Source organism: Lissotriton vulgaris, chromosome 5 (genome assembly GCF_964263255.1).
Source record: "Lissotriton vulgaris chromosome 5, aLisVul1.2, whole genome shotgun sequence".
NCBI lineage: Eukaryota > Metazoa > Chordata > Amphibia > Caudata > Salamandridae > Lissotriton > Lissotriton vulgaris.
This window is the reverse complement of record NC_141693.1, coordinates 801868706-801889007: the sequence shown is the minus strand read 5'-3', so window position 1 is coordinate 801889007 and position 20302 is coordinate 801868706. Positions and strand designations below refer to the sequence as shown.

Below are 20302 nucleotides of genomic sequence, written 5' to 3'. Positions count from 1 at the left end.
CATATATATATATATAGGGCACGGCATCATTTTTATATAATATATTTAATTAGATGCATATGTGTCTCTATTTATTTGATATATTTATCACAATAGGTAAATATGATCATAAATGTATCTATAAGTGCCTCACTAGTGAAATATTTAGAAAAACATCAAAGTAAATAAAAAAAAAACATACACAAATAAATTAGCTTTACGTACAGCAACAGCAGAAAGTCTGAATTTCTAACTGATTATCCATACTTGCACATATGGAACTTTATACAGTACAATTTTGTATCTAGTTATTATTTTGCTTTTACGTGCATACCCTTTCTGTGTAGTTATGCGTCTATATATTTATTACTTTACTCCTACTGTAGAACGAAGGAAAGAAAAAAGCTTTAATTTCCCTCTAATGCTCTTCTCTATGCCTCATCCTATACCTCTCTCAATATATCCTCTACCTCTCCTTTGACTCATCCCAAACCTCATTCTACTACTATGATCTCCCTGTGACCTTTCTTGACTCTCCCCAACTCGACTTATCCCAAACCTTGATCTATACTATGGTCTCCTGCATAACTCTTTCTAGACTCTTCGCTCCTCTATCCCTCCTTGACACACCCCAAACCTCATTTTACCACTATGATCTCCAAAATAACACTTCCTAGACTCTTCCCTCCGCTATCCCTCTTTCGACTCATCCCAAGCCTCCTTTTCCTACTACGATCTCCCAGGTAATACTATTTAGACTCTTCGTCCTCTATCCCTCCTTTATCCTATTCAATCAAACTAACAGACTCACATGTCCACCGCTTGAAGTCAGTTCTATTTCCCTATACTAATCCACCACTAATCCTTTATGTTGAGGAGTAGCATGCTACTCGCTGAAAAGCGCTTTAGTTCCTCATCAGGGGTAGTAAGCGCTATATAAATACAATTACAATAACACGCATAGCGGAACTGCTGGGAGAGATTCCCTAGCCCCTCCCAGGACCTTACCCAGGCTCATGCAGATGGGTTATATTACATAAAGAGCTAAAGACTGTTATTGCTTTCAACTTTAGCCACAACCATTGGCCCACTCAACAAGATGGGGTTGAAGAATGAAGGGAGGTATTGCTAGCCACAGTCAAGCTCCTTCCACCTCCATCCCACATCATTAACAGAATTGTTGGCTTAGGAGGTGGGGATTGGAAGGGGAGAAAAGTAGGTCCCACTCCTTCCGAACCCATTCCCTGGTTCATTTCTTTCATGTTGAGTACAGCCCTTTCCTCTCAATGTTTATATTTCCATTGGAAGCTTTGTGAGAGGAAGGAGCTGTGTGGCTGTACCCCAGCAAAGATCCAGATGCTGTTTAGATTTTTTCTTGGCCTAAGAAAATATCCTGACATTATCTGGCTCCTTGCTGGGTCACAGCCTTCTAAGCATATACCCCAAAAAGGGGGCAGATGCTTTTTCATACCATATCTGACTCCTTTCTGCACCAATTCCGCACAAATCTATGGCCCAGACATACAAGTCTGTACCAGAGAAGAGAGACAGACACATATTGGACTTCTAAGAAAATATCCAACAGCGTCAGGCTATTTCTGGTGCACAGACACACAAGTCAGTGAACCAGCTCAAAGTTAAAGTAAAAGGTATCTGAATTTTCTATAAGCCTAAGAAAAGTCCAGACAGCAATGGTTCCTTCATAAGACATAAGCTTGTAAGTTGTTACATAGACACACAGACACAGATTCTCTCTCTCTCTTTCTCACTCTCTCTACCCTCCACCCCCCTCCGGTCTGGAGCAGTGGTTAATTTGTAAAAAAAAATAAGTGGCGGACCTCTTATCAGGAGGCAGCTTGCACTGGCCCATTATCCTGTTAGTGCCGCCTAACACAGAACCAGCTAACCCTGAAAGTGGGGAGCGGATGTGGTGTAATGGCAAGAGCTGCTGACTTCGGCGCTGGGGAACCAGGTTCGAGTCTCACCTCAGCATCCTGTGATTCTGAGCACATCACTTAATGTGCCCATACCTACCATAAATGATTGTGTACTTAATTGGTGCTCAAAAGTTCCGGTGTTGATGATTAAGTGCCTGCAGTGAGCACCAGAAACCACTGGCTCAAATTAGGCACTGGTCTGGATTGTTTTATTATCGTAAAAAAACAGGCATTTCCTATTTTTGTGCTTATGCCAACATTTACTTTGTGAAGAAAACCAACGTGGAACGCCTAGGAGATCCCAGAAAGCAAGTAGCTTAAAAATAGATAATTTATTAGTACAGCTAGGGAAAATTATGTAAATTGCTGAAGGATTTCCCAAGAATCTCTTGTTGAAATAAAAAGTAGTTACTACAAGTTAGAGAAATGGGTAATAATGTTTTGACCTGTTACTTTTTATACTGAACTTTGATCCACAAAAATATATCATTACGCCTGTTAGACTCTTCCAGTCCTAATCCTGTATTGTGCTTTAATTTGTTCAAAAGTCCACACTACCAGAGCCAACAATCAGGCCATAGTTTGTAATGATTTGTCACTGTGTACTAGTCACGCATCAGTTGATAATAAAAATTATAATTAGCAGAAATTGTGGGTGAATAAAAGCTATGTTTTAATGAAATGTACTCAACAATCTGATTTTTGGCCTGATTACACGTTTGGTGGTCCTGGAGCGGGCTACCATGCCATTGCCCCACTCCAGGACCACCAAATCCATAGTCAGACTGCCTGCCAGTTGATAACAATGATATGGGGATGCGCCAGGTAATGAAGTCCAGAAGCCAACCAGTAGTGCCAATCAAATTCTTTATTTCAAAATCATATGCTCAATCAAATGTCAGCCAACACGTTTCATTCCCTCTCGGGGAACTTCATCAGGGCTTAACGCAGTATTTCCAATCGCTCAATCGTGACAGTAATTCAAATACCAAGTGGTGTGAAGCAGTATTCAAGTCTAGTACTGTACTGGATCGGCCCGAAGTATCTGGCAGGTATGATAAATCCTGCATGTAATTGCGGTGATCCGTACTGGTCCGGCCGTGTCTCCGTCAGTCGCAGGATTTATCATACCTGCCAGAAACTTTGGGCTTGATGACTCCTGTCTTAGCTCCCTGTGCAACCATAGTACGCACCGACTGGGTGATGGAGGTCAAAATTCCAGAGAAGTGAACTGTCCGCAGTAAACCTCTAATCTTTCTTTCACTGAGTAACAAGATTTGTGGTATGGTCAAGTGATAGCTTTAGCTGTTGCCAGCATACCTAATGCTTCACACAAAAAAATCATATGAAAGCACATATGAGTGAACAGGCTTCTTGGTCTGTCTGAGTGTCATTCACATTCCACTCCTTTATCCTGGGGTCGTTGGTCAGTCCATTTAAGCCAATGATCTTTTCCCTTTGATTGACTGCATTGTGCAAATACACACGTCCACCTAAAAAGTAATCATCGACAGTGCCAGGGCTGGTAGGCCAATCACTGCTTTCATTTCATGGATTATTTTCCCCCAATGGATATTTTTTCATTCTTTTTTTATGTATTTTGCAAGCATATGCACTCTGACTTCAGCCCTCACCATTCTTACTTTGGCTCCCGTTTCAGGCAGAGATAAAACATAAGCAGCGTCAAGAAAGCAGAACAGTCATAGCAACAGCTGAAATGGATGAACCATAAAGTAAATAAATTCGCATTACCACTGAGAGAAGCTTAAAAATTAAATAATGTTAATACTGTGTTAACCACAGTCTCCCTTGAAGTCAGTGAGTGCATTTTGTGTAATGCATTTGCTGTGGCTGCCTTGGCAGTGGCCCTGTTAAGTGCAGCTGCTCTATTATTGTCCATTACTGAGCAATAACACTTCTGCACCATCCGGCACAATTAGCCTCCTAAAATCAGACACATTGCATTGGCTGCTTCATTACATTTAAGTAGACAAATTGTATCGACGCAGCTGTCTGTGTTTTGCACTGGTTTTGAGCCAAACAGCACTTTGTTGTGCTCATACAAACAACACCTTGTTCTCTTGTGGTTCAATCTGATACATCTGGTGTTCTCTCGATTCAGTAGTACTATAGTACCTCGCGAACGTACAAAAGAATGTCTTCAAGGCGCTTAGAAACAGTCTTTTCCTATCTTTATGAACTTTTCTAGTCCTCATTGTATATTTTTATAGTTTTTAAAGGAGCAGGTCTGACTGTGTGACTGTACATTTTGCATTAATGAGGATGTGCTAAGATTGGGCTCTGGTCGCACAACACTCCATGTAGTTAATGAGCTGTTGATATAAAGACATTTTCTCTATAAGGCTTATAGGTCTCTACTTTCGTACTGTCGAGGCCGAGTACAGCTTGATGATGTTAAAAGTATTTGGGAGATCTTATTCCTGCAACCTGTTGGCAATATTGGTAATGGTTAGTGGTCAACAAGCATTTACATCGCTCTTTCTGACACATTCCAATTATTTCTTAGCCCATTAATAATAGGCATTTGTCTTCCTCAAAGTAGAGGTGCTAATTATTTTTTAATCTATTTTATTATTAATTGATGTTTGTATGCCGTGTAGTTCCTCTTTAGTTGGCAGAAGTATTTGAGGAAAAAACTTACTGTAGTTTTGTCACATTGTTTCCGACCTTCAATGCCAGGTCTGTACTGCACTCCATAACTTGGCTTGTGCAGTGGACATGACACCGTGTAATGGAACGTTGTTCCATTCGGGACCCTGCTGAAGACTGCATAAGACGACGGCTGTCTCAATTTCTACTCATAGTGTCATGTACAGTTTTTTCTTTCTTGGCTCCGGTCTCTTTGAGTTCCTCACTACTCTCCTTACCGGTTGGTTCTGCATGTTCCTGGAGCGTATTCTCCAGCTTCCGACTCTCACCTTTGCTATGATTTCCAGCACACCACCGATGACACTATCCGGAGCCCCACTGTCCAACTCCTGCTCCACAACTACGAAAGCAGATTCAATGCTTGGCTTGGAACTGGGAATGGGCTGTGTTGGAATGCTCTGGGTGACGAAGGCGGATATCAGTGGTTCAGGAGAACTCCTCTGTATGGCGACTTAGTTGGGCTGGAGTGGAAAAGGCTTCAACTTCTGGCTTTATGTTCATATTGTTACACCACTTAACAGGTATTTTCTGATGATTGCCACACCTTTGCAGTGGATGTCGAGAACTAAACCCCTGTCTTCTCGTCAGATCTGAAGCTCACCGTCCTTTGTTCAGTTGAAGAAGTGGCGGTTGCCCAAGAGCACCTCAGGATTCGAATACTTTTATGGAGGTATTATGTTTTTCATACAAAAGAATAGGAATAGTGCTATTTCTCATGGTCTTCCAGGGACCTTTTGCCCCCAAAAAATCATCTGAGTTTTAGAGACACTGCATTTTTGGTAAGCATTCTTTTAGTGTCTCTTACTACAGTACTTAGGGTATTGTCAATATAAGCATGACACCTAAGCATAAACAACTTGATAAATGTTGCTTAAGGGGCATGTAGACATTTAATAAAATGGTAAACAGTGAAGACTCCTATATTGATCAATAAATGATTGATGTCGCCAGGCACTAAAAAATGAGTCCATGTGTAATAAATGATGGTGTTCATAGGAAACCTTCCAGGGGCTCTCACAGAAAGTTCACCTTTGTCAGCCATCATGTGCATTCCATAAATGCACATGTGTTGTATTGTATGTAGTCCTATAAAACAGTGTTCCATTTGTCTTGCATTCATTGGGAGCCTAGAGGTTCCTTTGTTGTCCTGGGAGGCGATCTCCGTTATAACTTTATTGCATCTCTTGCTTTTGCATCTACGTGTCTTTGTGGGCTTTATTTGTTTTATTTCTGTGCTTACAATAAAGTATTCTTTAAGATGACAGCTTCTCATCAACTTGATATACAACATATTTTTGGTGACGAGGTTGAATGGACCCTTTGACTACACACATTTTATATTTTATGAAGTACACACATCTTGATTTACTCGTCCACTAAGTTTTTGGGCATGTGTCATTATTTTTTGTACTTTGAACATAATTGCCTTTTTAAAATAACACTTACCTGTGGTTCCTCCTCGCGTGTAGCCTCCAATGGCTCTATTGGAATCTTTTGTTCCTGTTATTTTATGCGATCGCGGAACACAACATCTTCCCTTACCGCCAAGCCCATGTACAAACCGCCCTCCAGGAGTTTTCTCCTGTCTGGCGGGTGGGTCTTTAGCATTCTTAAGGCGGTGCCTATAAAATATTGCTTACTCAATACTGCCGCAACACCGCCATGGATCTCTGATCCCTGGCGGTTACAGTCGTCCCAGGGCGGCCCAACCACCCTGGTCATAATGGGGCAGTCGGAAGACCGCCACCACTGTCCCCTGCAAGTTTTAGACTCGTAATAAAGCCCTTAGATAACTAGATAATTCATGCTGTGAGGAGGGCAGTCATTAACCAACATTGATGTTTAGGTTTGGTTTGACAGTTCACCTGTCAGCTGATCTTTCAACCTACACCAATATCATTCTACATTTCTTTTCTTCCACACAAATAGCTATCCATTCCCATGCTTTTTACTTGTAATCCTTCACATTACCATACACCAGTCCTTTAAGCAGACCCTCCAGGATTTCGCGATTTGCAAAAAAATCGCGAAATCAGCAGTTTTGTAAAAATGCAGCGATTTTTACAAAACTGCCCACGAAATTTGGACCGTTGGTCAGCTCTTGGAAGGAGGCCCCTTTTATGTGTCTGTGTTGGCAGGACAGCTGTCTGCAATGTCAAAATGTGTGGCATATTTGTTAGGCCTTTACAGGCATCAGTTACAACAATGTCTGTCTAATGTTTCAGGAGCTGGGGGAAGTCTCTTTTTAGCAGATCTCGCCCGACCTGCTGGAATGTCGGCCCCACGTGTGTATTTCTGCACATCGCCCTCGTAGGGAACAGGGGCGGCTTTACTCCTAGAAGTGACCCCCGCCCCCTCCCACCTACGATGAATCTCTGGTAAATGTAGGAAAAGCGAGATTTCGGACAGCCTGAGCATCCTGTGGGGGAGCAGGCGAAGGAGGTGTGAGGGGAGGAGGGCTGATTTGACCAGCGACAACTGTGGGCATTTAAATGAAGAGCAAACTGCGAGGGACTGAAAGATGTGCAGCGTGGAGAGGGGGGAGCTACGAATGAGACGTGAGGGGTGGTGAACGGGGGAGGGCTGGATAATGTATAGGCGAGGGGAAGAGAGATTGGAGGAGGGGGAAAGGTGAAGAGACAAGAAGGGCAGAGAAGTGTGAGATGTGAAGGAAGAGGGAAGGAGCTAGAAAGGGGAAGGTTGGAAAGAAATGGAAGGTGTGAGTTGCAGAGGGTGGGAGGAAGATTGAGATGGCAAAGGAGAGATGGGATAGAAGAACTAGGTGTGCGAAAGGAGGCCAAAGCTAAAGAGGGGAGGGAAGGGAGAGGCTTTGAGGTGGGCAGAACGAGGTTGAGATTGGGAAAAGAGGAACAGAAGAGATAGGAGAAGAAGGGAGAATGAGTACAAGATGTAGAGAGCGGTGGGACAGGAGTATAGAGATGCGAGGAGAATGAGTAAAAGGTTCCCCGAGCAGAAATGAAGGGGCGCGGTGAGAGCTTGAGAGCTGAAGTGGGGGGGGGGGCAAAGAGGAGGGAAGAGGAGGAGAGTTGGGGAGTTTTAATATAAATGAGAGACAAAGATAGAAGACATGGGAAGACAAAGGAGAAGTGCGGGAAGGGAATGCACGAGAGAGGCAGGAAGGACAAACTGAAAGCAGGAGGGAAAGGCATGAAAGGAAGAACCGAGGCAGAAAATTGGAGTGAAAAAGAGAGAAAAAACAACAAAGAAGAGAACAGAGCGGGTAAGGAGGAAAGAAAATTTGAGAGAGAATGATTAGAAGCACTGGAGTGGGAATGAGAAGTGATGGCAGCAAGAACAAAAATGAAAACGAGAAAAGAGAAAGGGGAGGAAGGAAATAAAGAGAAGAGAAAGGGAAGGGGCAATGAAAGCAGAGTAAAGGAAGAGGAGCGACAAGGATTGAGAAAAATAACAGAAACGCAAGAAAACGAAGAGAGATGTAACGAGTCAACGATTGAAATGGAAATAACAGGATTATTTTAGGTCTGTGTTGACAGTACAGCTGTCTGCGATGTCAGTATGTGTTCCTTATTGGATAAGTCTTTGCAGGCATCAGGGTGTCAATACTCATGCTCACAAAATTCCAAGGAAAGGGAAGACGGGCTGTGGCCATTGAACCTTGTTGCTGCATGACAAAAGGTTTCCTGTCTTTGCTGAATTTGTCCTGGTGTCTGATAACTCAGCAGCGCCTGCAAGCTGTTTGTATACAGCTGGGTGCAGCAACGTGCAACAGGAGGGCTTTCTTGTTTCAAAATTCAGCTGGGAGCAAAAGTTATCTTACCTCTATATTAAAATCCCCTAGAAATTGCAGGGCACAAAATGGTCTCTACAACAGGTATCTTAACCCTGTAAGTTATTTTAAAATGCAGCCTCTATATAACCAATTGAGTAACCTAGAACAGATTTACTGTCACAGTTGTCACCTGTTACCGATATCTTTGCAGCAAATTTAAAAAAAAAAGAAATATTATGTTGCTACCAATGTTGCAGGGCATCAGTGGCACCCACAATTGGCAAAAGAGGGTCCCTGAGGAAGCGATATCCTGCCTCTCGGATCCGTAGGCAGTGATGCCCCAATAGAGGTGTATACATGGAACTTTAACATCTCAGGGATAAATACAGCTCCCTCCCACGAAGTTAGAACTGGTGCTGTGCTTACGTAGAGCTACAGATACTTTAAACATGCCTATTTCAAAGTGGAAGACTCTGCTAAAACAGCTTTCATTGATTTCAGGCTGAAAACGAATGATTGAGTAAAGTGCCGCAAAAATGCCGCTAAATTTCCACATTTGTGCTGCTAAATTTCCAAATTTGTGCCGCTAAATTCGCTAATCCATGCCGCAATATCCTGGGGGGTCTGTTTAAGGCCAGGCCTATTGGCATTGGCCATGCTTATTTAGGCCTGTGTACAGATTTAAATAATGTTCTAGGCTTGTGTATCTGGTGGGTTTAACAAAGCACTTGTGCTCTGGATACACAAGGGGGACATTCCCTTTAACGCCGGTGCTGGTACAAGTGATTACTTAGCCACTCTTTTGTGACATGTATTTGTTTGTTAGGTAAACGCTACCGTGTTGCCTTTTCACATAACCACGCGGCCTACATCCATTGCAAATCAAGACTGAGCATAAATACTCATTCATACTTTTGTTGGAACAATGAAAAATGTACTATGTTTTTCGACATTAGATAATGTATTTCCTCCTACTAAAGCAACTTTCAAATCATTGCTTTTAATTATTGTGTACAACGTGTTTTTACAATCTTTTACGATTTTGTTAACGAAATCAAATAAAAGTATCATTGACTACTAAAACAGCACCTTCGGACTTCTGAGTCAATAAGAACAACGTGTCACAGTTTAAATTGTTTAAGACATGCACTTTACTGCCGTGGTTTTCAGCGCATCCTAGCTGGCCATCCTTTTAATGAGTCAGTTCTGTGTGCTGGAGCATTTATTGAACCACTTTGTGTTTCAAAACGGACAAATACAAAAGAAAGAGATGTGTGTGTTTTCCCCGCTGCAGGCCTCGCCCTCTGGCATTAACGGAGTTGTTGCAGTTATGAGCATCGAGGAAGCAAGCATTTTCTTTCTCCATGGCTGACTAGCCAGTAGGTCAGAGAAACTCCCAAAACCGTGGCCGACAAGGGTTTTACAGCCACATGCATCAAAGGAAATTGCATTCGCAAACGGTGTGAATCGCAAAATTCGGCCGTTTGCGAATGCAATTTCCATTTTTGGGATGCATTAACATTTTAGTAAGTTTCGCAATTTAAGAAATCGCAAAATTGCGATTTCTTAAATTGCGATTGCATTTAAGGATTCTCAAATTGAGATTCCTTAGAAGCAATGCAGCAAGCTTTAAAAATTTGCGCATTCTCAAATAAGGGGAGCAAATTACCATGAAGTTGATCTTGGGGCATGTGAGTGTGTAAAATGTACTCCTAAGCAGATTTCAGGGGTGCAACAGGGTGTCCTTTGGACACCCCTGCACCCTTGAAATTGCATTCTTAATTTGCGAATTTTCAATGGTGAATTGCAAATTAAGAATGTCTTTCCATTCATTCCTATGGGCCTCTAGGCCCATAGGAATGGATGGGGAAGTATTCCTTAATTGCGATTCTCAATTAGAGAATCGCAATTAAGGAATTTTAAGAAATCGCTATTTTTAGAGCGATTTCTTGATGCATTGAATTTTGCAATTCCTTATTTTTCGCAATTAAGGAATCGCAAAATGCAATATTGATGCATGTGCCGCATGCGGTTACTGTTTGCTGTCTCAGTCCCCTTATTTCTGAAGAATATAAACAAGAACCGTGCAAAGGTGCATTTCTGCCTTGGCTGTGCCCAGCGAACATTCTGCTGAAGTGTTCAGCTGCATTATCGTTCACTTTCCTGCTTCCTGCAGGCGGCGCTGTAAGGTCCTGCAGAACTTGCCAGACATGCATTTCTGATTGATGCTTCTAACCGCAGATTCCTCTTCTTTTGAATATCCCCAGGCGCCAATCTGGATCCTGAATTTGTTCATACCAGTTTCTCTTGCACTCTGCAGGTGGTTCATCAAATTCTGCATCAGCCTCCATCCACCGCCTCTGGAAGTGACGCTGCGCTGCCTCAATTATAACGATAGAACTGTAAGAGTTTGAGTTATTAGAGGAAAACCATTTTCTAAGGCACAACAATCGGGAATGAGAAAACATTGATAGAAGAGGTAGATTTACAGCTTGATGAATTCAAAACACTTACAACCAAGCAGAAAACAATTTAACTGAAAAATGATAGAACTGAATTATAACAAGACTACTTACCCTTACCTAAAAGATAATTTTTTTCCTCCACTACAAATCCTGGGCATATCAATAATCAATTCCAAGGGAGATACAGAAAACGTTGGATTACATTGTCTGATACATCTTCAGATTCAGTAGAGGAAAGGAGAAATCAGTCCTTTGAACAAGGTTACCAACAACTTAGAGGAGGCTGGTTGCGTTCTGTTCCGCCTGGACGCAGAGAGACAAAGGAGGAGAGAAGCGGCGAGGAAGTACGTTTATTTGTTCTGTTTTGGGAAGATTTCCTCCTACAAACTAAGGCAGTAGCAATGGAATGTGCATTTACCCCACGATTGGCAAACGTATACAAGGCGTATTTTGAAGAGAAATTAATCTGTATTAAAGCTAATTTGTACAGGAAATATATAGATCTGTCTGTATAGATGCTTGGAAGATATATTCCTAATATGGAAGGGACCAAAAGAAGAGCTAAATAAGTTTTCAGGTTGGATTAATCACAGGGCTTTAGATCTTAAATTTGAAAGACAGACCTAGGATTCATTTCCTCAACCTTGAGCCTTTCATGAAGAAGGCAGTATTCACACCACCTTCTGCATTCAATGCCGCACTGCTGTTATCTGCTGCTAAAAAACACTACATTTGAATTTGCGAATAGGACACTTTACATCGCTTGCTTTTACAACGCATGCGATTACAACACAAGTTGTTACATTGACTTGCTGTAGGGGGCGCGCTGGATTTAGGAATAGTATAATTTACTATTCCAACTCCAGTGTACTCAACAGTAGAGAGAAGGTGTTGGAATCGTAAATTATAGTATTCCTTATGTTAGCGCGCCCCCTACAACAAGTCGATGTAACGACTTGCGTTGTAATGTACTGTGATGCAACAATTCGGTCGTTGTAATAACCGTGTTGCAATCGCATGCATTGTAACAAATGCGATGTAATGGCTGTTTCCCGAATTTGCTCTTTTAGGCTTTTTAAAAAAACACACTTTTTTAGTACTGTATATAAACTATTTTTAGTAAGTAGCGCTTTATTATTAGAATTGAAATCGATGACCTCACTAAGTAAATATTTACTGCTCTGATTTGACTAGGTTGAACCAATCAGTGACGTGGCGGGATCAGACCGTTGGAGCTCTCTAGACATTTAATGGAGGCAGCGGCATGGACGCGTAAGCTTCTGATATAATGCTGTCGCAATGCTGTTATACGCTGCTAAAAAAACACTGCGTTTGAATTTGATTTTTAGGCTTTTAAAAAGACCCTGCATTTTATTAGTATAGTATGCAAACAGTTTTTATTAACTAGCACCTTATTGTTGAAATTGAAAGAGATGATCACACTTATAACATATTTACTGCTCTGATTGGACCAGGGGGAACCAATCAGCGACGTGCTGGGATGAGCCTATTAGAACTCCCCTCACATTTAATGGAAGCAGGGAGCAGAAGTGCGCAGCAGCGTACCAGTGCCGAGTGGCAAAGCCATGCCCAGGCAAGCCTGTCTGCATCTGCACTGCGCCAGGGTCCAGGCACTCTGCCCCTCATGACTCCGACAGGTTAGTCCACTTCTCCTCTGAACTTCACGCACTCAGGGACCCACCAGAGTTATGCAGGGGGCACGTGTGGGTCTCAGAGGAGTTATCTTTCAGCTGCAGGACCTGCAGTTTTAAACACAGCTCGCCTGGGCTTATCCCTAGACCTATCTTTCCTATCTCTCCCCAGCTCACTGAGTTCAAGTTATACAGCATTAACTGTCCCTCTCTGGTCCAACTCCCTCGTCCGACTCCCTGGTCCCTTAAAGGACAGTGCACACAGAAACTTGGTTGAGCCAGTCCACGGCAGAAGAATCTGCCTTAGCGCTCCCCAAGGCTACTGTCTGAAGAATTGTAATCAATCCGTTGGTAGAGGAGTGCCATTGCCAGGATCTACTAAGGTACGATCGTCTGCAGCTTGACCCAATGCTTTATCTCAGATTACAAAAGTGCCCTCTTCAAAACCTCTCTGAATGACAATTTCCCATTCTCTGGTCTTCTAATTTATTGTCTCCCAGGCCCTTCCAAAGCCTTCCGGGGGGCGCTGGCCAATTTAACTGCACTGCTGGTCACTAAACCAGCCACTTTTATCATCATTGGGGATCTCAATCTTCATCTTGATGCCATGCATGACAGCTAAATCACCAACTTCATAGACAACCTCACTTAACCCAATTGGTCACTGGCACCATGCACTCTGCTGACAACCTGATCTTCTCAAATCTCAGCTCCTTACGGGCCGTGCCCTCTCTACCCATAACGTGGACCGACCACTACATGATTTCCCTCTCCATCCGCTTACCTCACCAAGCATATACTCCAGTCATTGACCGGACCCTCAAATGTCAGTGGCATAAGCTTGACCTCCATAAATGTGGTCATGTTATTCAGCCTAGCTGCCCCCTGCTGGCCCCTAACATGGAGGCAGTAAACAACATCCTGGCTCACCTCAGCCCTAGATATCTTAATCCCTATTAGGCAGGTCTCAGTAAAGAAGAAGCACGCTGACCCTTGGTTTGAAAAGATCCTTAGCGGGGCCAAAAAGCACTGTAAGGCTCTAGAACGCTCCAGGAGGAAAACATATGACCCCTTACTAAAAACACAGTACAGATCAGCCATTAAAACTTACCCTAAACAAATCCTGAAGTCTAGGGCAGAATATTTCGATAATAAAAACATTAGTAGCAAATTTTTAATTTAGTGACTAGCCGGACTTAACCAGTGCTGTCCGCAAACTCCATTAAAACCTCCAGTGCACACTGCGAGAAATTGGAATATAATTGGCAAGCTAGAAGACATCAACTTTCCCTCCAATGTTTTTGATGCAAATCGCACAGTACTGGTAGCAGACAACAGTCCTAAAGCCTTGCTAAATTTGCTGGCCTTCCTGTGCCTACCTTCATTTCAAACCCTTTGTTGCCAAGTGAAATCCGGTTCACCTGATGACTGATGACTCTGTTAAACTTGATCTTTTCATCAAGCTACAGGAATTTCTCCTCCCGCCTTGCTTAGAGACTTTTAATCTTTTCATCCACCTCTGTGCCCGGCCCATGGAAACACTCTGAAGTCATCCCACTGCTGTAAAAACATCTCTGAATGCCCTAAGGCCAGACATTTTCCGCCCCATCTCCCTCCTATCTTTCTTAGTCAAGGTAACAGAGAGCCATGTCAATGAAATCCTGACTAAGTTCCTGGAAGAAAATCATGTCCTGGACTCGTCCCAAAATGTCTTCAGGCCTGCTCACAAAACATCCACACTCCTTGCGGTAACCAAGAAACTTTACAGTGCCCTGGATGAAGGCAGATCCTCAGCCCTGATCCTGCTCGATTTGAATGCCGCACGGTGTCTCCCAAAATTTTATTCCAGCACTTACAGGACATTGGCATGGATGTATCTGTACTGTCCTGGTTCGCCTCTTTTCTATCCTATTGCTCATTCCAGGTCAGGATGTTGTCTGTCTGAGGTGGGGCGGAAGGCTTTTGCCGCAAGGAAGGAGAAGGAGCAGCCTCCTGATCTGGTCATTCTGGTGCGGGGGACCACGGCGTAGGAGAGCTGGGATGACCGTAGGGTACTTTGAGGTACGTGGAATTTGAGTCGGCTGTTCAGGTATGTTGGTCCGGTGTCGTGGAGGACCTTTTGTGCATGGGTTAGTATCTTGAAGGTGATTCTAGCCATGATGGGGAGCCAGTAGAGTGTGCGTAGGTGCTGCGAGATATGCCAGTGTTTTGGCAGGTTGAGGACCAGTCTTGCGGCGGTGTTCTGGATGTTCTGGAGCGGGCGGGTGAGGTTTTTGTTTATACCGGCGTAGAGTGCGTTGCCGTAATCAAGTCTGATGGTGACCAGGGCGTGAGTGACGGTCTTTCTCTGTTTGAGGGGAATCCATTTGAAAGTCTTACGAAGGAAGATGGAGGGTGTGGAAGCAGGAACACGAGACAGAGTTGATCAAGCGGTCCATTTTAAGCTCGGAGTCCAGGATGATTCCCAGGTTACGTGCGTGGTCCGTGGGGGTTGGCAGGTTTCTGAGGGGGGGGGGGGGGTCCACCAGGTTCCACTCCAGGCGTCGGGGTTTGGGCCCATGATGAGTACTTCTGTTTTGTTGGTGTTTAGTTGTAGGCAGTTGTTTTTCATCCATTTGGCGACGGCTTCCATGCCTTCTCAAAAGTTGTGTCTGGTGCTTTTGGCTTCCTTGGATTGGGAGAGGATGAGTTAGTTGCTGTCTGCGTATGACACAATGTTGAGTCCGTAGTTTCTGACGTTGGGGCTGAGTGGAGCAATGTAGACATTGAAGAGCGTCGGGCTGAGGGAGGAGCCCTGGGGGACTCCGCAGGTGGTAGGTGTAGGGTCCGAGAGGAAAGGGGGGAGTCTGACTCGCTGCATTTTGCAGGAGAGGAAGGAGCAAATCCAGTCGAGGGCCTTGTCCTGGATTCCTGCGTTGTGGAGTCTGCCTTTTAGGGTGCGGTGAGAGACTGTGTTGATCGCCGCTGAGAGGTCGAGGAGGATGAGGGATACTGGTTCTCCTCTGTCCAGTAGAGAGCGGATGCCGTCTGTTTGGTCGAGGAGGGCGGTTTCGGTACTGTGTTTTTTTCTGAAGCCGAATTGGGAGGAGTGGAGGATGTTGTGCTCTTCGATGAATGTGGCGAGTTGGCTGTTGATGGCTTTCTCGATGACTTTCACTGGGAACGGGAGCAGGGAGATCGGTCTGTAGTTTTTGAGGTCGGTGGGGTCCCCCAAGGGTTTCTTCGGGAGGGGGTTGACCTCGGCGTGTTTCCAGTCGTCAGGATACCTGGTGGTTGCCAGGGAGCGGTTAATGGTGTGGCGGAGCATGAGTGCGATGGTGTCGGCGGCTCTGTTGAAGATGTGGTGGGGGCAGGGGTCTGTGGGGGCCCCTGAGGGGATTGACTTCATTGTCCTCAGTGTGTCTTCAGTGGTGAGGACTGTCCAGTTGTCAATCGATAGTTTCCGGGTGTCAGGAGTGGTTGGTGAGGGTTCAGTGTGTTGGTTGTCTTCGTCGAAGTTGTGGTAGATGCTCTTGATTTTGTGGTCGAAAAAGGTGCTGAGTTTGTCGCAGAGGTCTTGTGAGGGAGGATGTCAGTGGACTCGCTGGTGGGTTGGGCTAACTCCTCCCATCTCTCCACATCATACGTCCAACCTCATGCCCTACACTATGGTGTCCTCTAGGGCTCTTCATTGTGCTCTACCCTATTCAGTATATGCATTCAACCTTTGGCACAGGTCATTAAATCCTCGGTGCTTGCGCTGGTATTGTATGCTGACGATACCCACCTCTTTCTTTCATTCTCTGAAAACTCAACTCAGGACATGGCCAACTTTCAAAAAGGAATGCTTGCTGTTGCAGAGTGGATGAACAATAAGTGTTGACGTCTGAACGCAAATAAAACAAATACTGTTTTTAGGCAAATATGTCCACTACTGGGTAAATTCTGGTAGCCTACCTCCCTTCAGCCTCCCCCTCAGCCCAAGTCATCCTTCAAATATTTAAATCCTGTATGGATAACATATTTTCTTCTGAAGCTCAAATCAAAACTGTAGCTGGGACTTGCTTTTAGCTCTTGAGAAGCCTCAAACCCATACTGGGCCTTTTCAACTCATGTACCTGACAAACCATTATTCAGACAGCAACTCTGTCCTGATTAGATTACTGCAATGGTGTGTACCTAGGAGCTAACAAATCTGGTACAAGAATACTCCAGCTGGCCCAAAACGCTACAGCCGGACTGCTCTTCTCCCTCCTCAAATATTGCTCCATTTTCGATCTTTGTAAGGTGCACTGGCACCCTGTGGGCAAGAGCAATCACTTCAGGACTCTGTGCATCGCCCATAAGACCCTGCACTCCCAAAGGACTTCCATCCTGTTTAACCTCATATCACTATACCGGCCCTCGTGATCCTTGCTCTCAGTCGATCTCAACATTGCCATCATTGCCCGAGTCATAAGAGCATGAGTGGGTGGTTGTTTCTTCCGTGCTTTGGCTCCTTCTCTCTGGAACTCACAACCTCTCTGCCTTAGGAATACCCAGAATCATCTGCCTTTTTGGAAATCTCTTAAGACATGCCTCTTCTCCATTTAGCGCTCCCCATAAGGTGCCGGCAGTTGAAACTCGTATGTCCTCTGGGTCCAGTGTTGGAAAGCCCCGTTGCTTGGGCAGCTGTGCATACATAGTATAACATAATACTATGTAACATAACATTCAACCAACCAACATAAATATTTCAGTATGCGTTTGAAGTTACCATCAGAGACCCCTATAAGAACTTCCCTTAGGTTTATTGTATCCCACACCATGGACCCTACAGTCCGGGTGTGAGGAGGGAACCCAATGATGAAGCATGTCACCTTCGGGTGTGTGAGGGATTTGTCCTAAAAGGATTTCTTCCCTGGCAGCTCCATCACACATACACTAATTAGTATACCATACACTACTTGGATGTATAAGATTTGCCTTTCGTCATTCACTCTATGACCAGGCATACATGTTGTGAGTTTCATACACCAGTATGAGATCCATCCACAGCGGGCTAACAGGCATGGTCATTCCTGGCAAGCACTCAGTCCCCATTCACAACGGGTTTCTCTGGTGCAGGAATTATACACAACCCCCTTTATATTTTTGATTGGATAAGCCAGAGACTTCCCATAATATTAAAATATGTATTCAAAATGATTAGTATATATGAACCTTTTACTAGGTCGTGTTAAGTTGTTCTATAGATTCAGGTTATAGAACTGTCCCCCGGGATTCAGCACCTTTCCTAGCAGCGATACATGTAATTAGGTGATGCTCTAGTACCACAATTATATTATGTGATTGGCATTCCCGCACATTTAACCACATGCATGTATGCATTGCTGTGAAAGGGGCCACAAGTAGGAGGTCTACCAAGGTTGCTCATGTTTATTGTCCTGGAGACACACCTGGGGCCTATATACACCTTTTTCCCTTGGTTTGCACTTTTTATCACTAAGAACTCCTTGTGGTTTTGGTAAAGGTGATTTTTGAGCACTGATTTTGGAGGTTGACATATTTTACTCCCTATACTCCATTATATATGCTGATTACAGCTCCATGTCACATTATATATTTATATAATCTGTCCTTGTTTTGTCCTGATGATGCCAATGCAAAGGAGTTAAAGGGCTGAAATGTGTTGACACTGCATAAACAAAGACCACCTGCCATATTGCAATGTACACAAGAACCTAGTTACTGTGTGTATGATAATTAAGGACTGATTGAAAGAGCCCATCAGATTTACGCATAGGCTCCTAATCGATAAAACCAGTATGAGCTCTAGACCCTGATCTCTATTGATTGATCCCTCTATAGAAGGACTTTATGTATAACAATTTGTGCATATTGCATATATTTTTGTGATAATTGTATACAATATTGTGTTGTATTTATTGTCTTATGTCAAATGTTATATGTGAAATATTATGATTTTTGTTATCACCAAAAGCTGAATATGTGTATATCACAGGGATCAGAAAAGTGAGGATTTTGTGTTTACACATATAAGTGGGTTGTGTGACAAATGTTCCCTGATGCTCCTGAAGGCAATCACAGTGAGGAAGGAAAAACTATATGCTAAAGCATACAACTAGTAAGTTAGGACACACCGCCGGCATCAGGCCCACTCTAAATCATGCCCTGTTTTCACCCCAGGTCCTTGGAGGTTGGACAGCTGTCCCCTCAGGTTCAGTAATGAGGAAGATTGGAATCCTTGTTCGGATTGCCTTCTGGTGCCTACATGGATCCAAAATGTCCTACTTGACAGAGACGCGGGGATGACTAACTTACTCCCTGTGCTGATGCTTACTCTCATCCAGGTCTGCTGAATGCTAGTAGACTCAACACTTTCCCTGAGATAGACTTGGATCGCCCAGCGGGGCCTACCACTGTGTAGTGTGTTTCCTACGTTGTAATACTTCATAGAACAGCAAAAGTTCTTGACTTGCAACTACCTACAATAGAGATTACGAAACATCATTTAGTAAAGACCTTGCAGCCTTAACCTGTGGCCTCAGAGCCTTTGCTACTCTTCAACGAGGCCCTGATGGAAACTTTCATGGCATCCTAGTCTGAGCCTGGTCTAAGCTATACCTGTAAGCCATCCTTTAGCTAGACTCTTATGGCCGTCCCCTGGTGTTCCAACCTTCCTGACTTAGCATCCAACTCCTGAGAGCTTGGCAGTTCAAGCATCTACTAGTAAAGTGAATCCAATTGTTTGCCCCCCTTTGCTTTTAAACAGGGATCAAAATGAATTGACGTTTTCGAAAAAAGAGTAATCTCTTCTGCCAGCTTGGCCATGCGGCCCTTAAACACCTTTTGCCTTTTGAGATGGTACACATATGCCCTCTGGGATATGGCCAGTAAGATCTTGCCTCCCATCCTTGAGGAATTTAATAACTCCTTTGCTTAGACAATACAAGACAGACATGTTGTAGCCAAATATGTTTTGAGAGCTGGACTGGACATGAATGATTGTGTCAGGCTTGCCATGGGCACCAGTGTTGTAATCCTGTGCCATTCATGGATCTGTATCACAGGATTATTTAGGGATATGCGGGAATCCCTGATGGGCGTGCTATTCAGTAGCTCAGACTTTCAGTAAAAAGGCTGAGTCTGCACTGGAACACTTAAAGAAAAATATGTTTTGGCACACTGCTTCGGCTTGACAATTCCACCAGATGTACTAGTGGGGTCTCACCCAATGCCACAGACAGCCCTCACAACATGTGCAACCACGAATTCCACCTTTTCACAGCTCCAAGGGTTATGGTGGTGCAGGTGCTGTGCACACCACCATGCATAACAATCATTGGTGCCCTTTGACTTGGAGGGACGCATCATTTTAGATAACAAACAGGTTACTGCCTGGTATGCTTTGAGAGCCATTTTGAGAGGCCCACGGGCACCAGTGTGATGGTCTGGCGGCATGTATACACACCTCAGGGTTATCTGGTGATGTGCAGGCTTCCCTGATGGACATGCCATTCTGTGGCACCAGACTTTTCAGTTCTTTGTTCGAATGCTTCAAGGACAGCTATACTATGGCACTGTCCTTGGATATGACCATTTCGGCTCCACCAGCAGTACTGGAAGTTTAGAGGATACACGCAGTGCCGTGCTTGCTGCCAGAGTCAGCCCTCACAAACCATACATCAGTCACCATAGACCTTTCGGGCCCCAGATGTAGCCCCTTTGGCTAAATGTATATTGGACTTCCAGCTTTCCTGCATGTGTCACACAGATGGCACACAAATAATTGTAAGACTGGATTGTACAGGCGTTGATGCAAGTGTCAACTTCTTAAATAGATTGAAGGAGATAGCGGATAGGAAG

At 44.0% G+C, this 20302-nt stretch overlaps 1 protein-coding gene across 2 annotated transcripts in view; it reads left to right on the top strand.

The window, feature by feature from the left end:
* ASCC1 (activating signal cointegrator 1 complex subunit 1) overlaps positions 1-20302 on the top strand; it is an 831979-nt gene that overhangs the window by 778703 nt on the left and 32974 nt on the right. Inside the window, exon 10 of one of the 2 annotated variants that reach the window (XM_086922273.1) lies at positions 11997-12074. The exons of the other annotated variant lie outside the window; for it this stretch is intronic. Coding sequence (XP_086778399.1) covers positions 11997-12053 — 57 coding nt within the window. The 3' untranslated portion in view covers positions 12054-12074. The remainder of the gene's footprint in view (positions 1-11996; positions 12075-20302) is intronic. 2 annotated transcript variants of the gene reach the window in all.